Source organism: Leopardus geoffroyi, chromosome D1 (assembly GCF_018350155.1).
Source record: "Leopardus geoffroyi isolate Oge1 chromosome D1, O.geoffroyi_Oge1_pat1.0, whole genome shotgun sequence".
In the NCBI taxonomy this organism is placed as follows: domain Eukaryota; kingdom Metazoa; phylum Chordata; class Mammalia; order Carnivora; family Felidae; genus Leopardus; species Leopardus geoffroyi.
Genome location: NC_059329.1, coordinates 103887329 through 103890831, shown reverse-complemented (window position 1 = coordinate 103890831; position 3503 = coordinate 103887329). Strand labels below are relative to the sequence as shown.

At 37.7% G+C, this 3503-nt stretch overlaps 1 protein-coding gene across 1 annotated transcript; it reads left to right on the top strand.

Annotated features, from left to right (window-relative positions):
• Window positions 1–856: 856 nt before the first annotated feature.
• Window positions 857–2933, top strand: LOC123602726 (olfactory receptor 1440-like). The gene is given in 2 exon segments (XM_045487193.1): window positions 857–2155; window positions 2158–2933. Coding segments are annotated over 2 exon segments (1020 nt in total). The 5' UTR covers window positions 857–1233; the 3' UTR covers window positions 2256–2933.
• The last annotated feature ends 570 nt before the right edge of the window (window positions 2934–3503 follow it).

Here is a 3503-nt window from a genome sequence, read left to right as displayed (position 1 = left end):
AAGCCTGCTAGGGATTCTCTCTCTTCCTCTCTCTCTGCCCCTCCCCCTTCTCAAAATAAATAAATAAACTTTAAAAAATTGAGCAGAATATGGAATCTATAAAAAAATGTCATCATGGACGCAACTTTAATCTGTGGAGAAATCATTTAATTATGTTGAGACAAGTGGCAATCAGTTTGGGAAGACAAAACTAAAATAATCTCAGACTTGTACCTCACATATGCACTAAAATCATCTAGAAAATTTAAATGTAGATATAAATACAAAAGAACAAAAAGAAAATATAAGAAAAAATTTTTGGATTGTGCAAAGAAATCTTTTTCAGTATAAGACCAAAGGCAGGAACCCTGTATATCACAGAAAATTGACTACCTAGAAATAAAAGAAATATGTATAGCAAAATACAACATAAACGATGTTCATAATAATAAACTTGGAAAATAATTAACAACAAAAATGAGAGCAAAAGTGTTATTATCGTTGGTATATAAAGAGCTCCTACAAATCAATAATGAACAACGAACTAGACAAATAAGCAAAAAATGTATATGAGCAAATCAGTAAAGTTTATGCAAAATTAAACACAATGAAATAATTTTTTCATCTAAGATTATTGAAGACTAGGGGCGCCTGGGTGGCGCAGTCGGTTAAGCGTCCGACTTCAGCCAGGTCACGATCTCGCGGCCCGTGAGTTCGAGCCCCGCGTCAGGCTCTGGGCTGATGGCTCAGAGCCTGGAGCCTGTTTCTGATTCTGTGTCTCCCTCTCTCTCTGCCCCTCCCCCATTCATGCTCTGTCTCTCTCTGTCCCAAAAATAAATAAACGTTGAAAAAAAAAATTTAAAAAAAAGATTATTGAAGACTAAAGTTAAAAAAAAACATTATGGGTAATGTTGACAATAGAATGGCCAGGGATATTGTCATAAAATCTTGATACTTGTGTAAATTGGTACCAATTTTAGATAACAATTTGGCAACAATTTGTGTGTATGTGTGTGTGTCTGTGTCTCTGTGTGTTAAAATATTTGCAAGAATGTATTGCAAACTATCAAAAGTAGTTGGGAAATGGAATCTCCAATGGTTTTTAAAATAATTTTTTATGTTAGAAAATGTTTACTATGGATAACTTTTTGTTTAAATCATGAAAACATATTTAAAACAAGTATGTTGCATAATATTAAGATAGTCTATCATTAACCCAGGGATCCTTCTGCAGATTGAAGAAACTTCAAGACAATGGCTGGAGGAAGGAACAGTACAATAGTCATCAGATTCATCCTTTTGGGATTCTCAGATTATCCCAAGATCAAGATCGCTCTCTTTGTAGTATTCTTGGGTTCTTACCTCTTGACAGTGGCTTGGAACCTGGGCCTCATCATCCTGATTAGGATGGACTCTCACCTACATACACCCATGTACTTCTTCCTCAGTAACTTATCTTTCTTGGATTTCTGCTATGTTACCTCCACAACCCCGAAAATGCTCTCAGACTTCTTCCAGAAGCCTAAATCCATCTCCTTTCTGGGATGCACCATGCAGTACTTCGTCTTCTCTAGCCTGGGTCTGACTGAGTGCTGTCTCCTGGCCGCCATGGCTTATGACCGATATGCTGCCATTTGTAATCCTCTACTCTACACCGCCATCATGTCACCCACCCTCTGTGTACAGATGATGGTTGGAGCCTGTATAACTGCTCTCTTTGGTTCATTGATCCAATTGTGTGCTTTACTTCAGCTCAATTTTTGTGGGCCCAATGTTATCAACCACTTCTTCTGTGACCTGCCTCAATTATTAGTCCTATCCTGCTCTGAAACCTCTTTCCTAAAAGTCATGAAGTTTGTGATAGCAGTGATTTTTGGTGTAATATCTGTCTCAGTCATCATGATATCTTATGGTTATATCATTGCTACCATCCTGAAGACAAGCTCTGCTGAAGGCAGGTCCAAGGCCTTCAATACCTGTACTTCTCACCTGACAGCAGTGATCTGTTTTTTTGGATCAGGACTCTTTGTCTATATGCACCCCAGCACTGATGATGCTTTGGACCATGACAAGATGGCATCAGTCTTCTATACAGTGGTGATCCCCATGTTGAATCCTTTGATTTACAGTCTGAGGAACAAGGAAATCAAAGACGCCTTTAAGAGGTGTAAGAAGAGAGCTTTTTCCCATTGTCACAGTTAAAGGTCTGGCAGGCTAGTGGTCCTGGTGACTGGAAGTTTCTAGACTATGCATTTAACTTTATTCAATCCTACTGATGCTCTGGCAGGATTGCAAGTGAGTCAACCCATCTAAATCCAGGACTGGTTCACTGGGATGCAAATCCTGTGGCTTCTTTGCAACTTGACAGTTGGCTCTTCTCTTGTATAGCGATAATAACATCACAAGTTAACTATATTAACTGTTATATTAATATAAGCCCTCAGTTCCTTGGTGTTTAGCCCTTACATATTCTTTCAGAAATTCTGCCTGCAGGCTGGAGTGATTAGGGCTAAACACAAGACTGGTGGTCTTTCTCATACACAACATCACAATCAGCATCATGACCACTTCATCCCAGACTCCAAACCCTCTAGGTGTCTGAGAAAATTCCAGTTAAATAAGGTGGAGCTATGGAAAGAAACATTACTTTAGACTGTGACCTAATTCCCTGCAGGGAGATTTGTTATAGAGAGTTTGGTCTAGAGTTTGTTTTCTGGGTTTGTAATTCTAGAACTCAGCATCAGTAGTTTGCAAGTGAATGAACAGGAGATTTCCATGGTACTGCCCTGATCTGGGAAAGCTAAACTACAAAGGAAAAAAATGGTCATTTGGACTCTAAAATGGAGTCCAAGTTATTAACTATTATTATGGCAGACTGGATAGCATAAATGTACCCATCACTGCAAAGCTGTAACAAGACCATTTTTTTTTAAGAAACTGTTTTTAAAAATATATTTCTGAGCAGGCAAGAAAATATATCAGAACCAAATATAAATATATAAAATATTTATATATATATAAAATATATTTATATATATATATAAAATATTTATATATATATAAAATATATCAGAACAAAATATAAATATAAAATATATCAGAACCAAATATAAAGTAAAATCAGGAATCATGAGAGTAAAGACAGCTCAGAAGGTGGCTTTCATGCTGGGGGAATCTGCTGAACTCTGACAGGATCTGTATTTTGACAGGCATGTGAGACTTGGGGAAAGAGAGACCAAGCCTGGGGTTGCCTGGGAGTTAGATAGGAGACCCAGACATACACATGAGGGTCCAAGCACTGTACTTCAGTATGAGAGGAAATTAAGAGAAAAAAACCGTGTCTCACAGAAAGGAAATCTTGACTCTCTCAGGTTTCATGCTCGGTATGGGGAAAAGTAAACTAAGAATTTGTAACCACCTGCTGTAATAGAGGTTTGTGGTCTGAATTCCCCCTACCTGGACGGTTCAAGAAATCTTTAGCTGAGAATTTATTTTAAAGTAATCCCAGGTTGGTAGTACCCTCA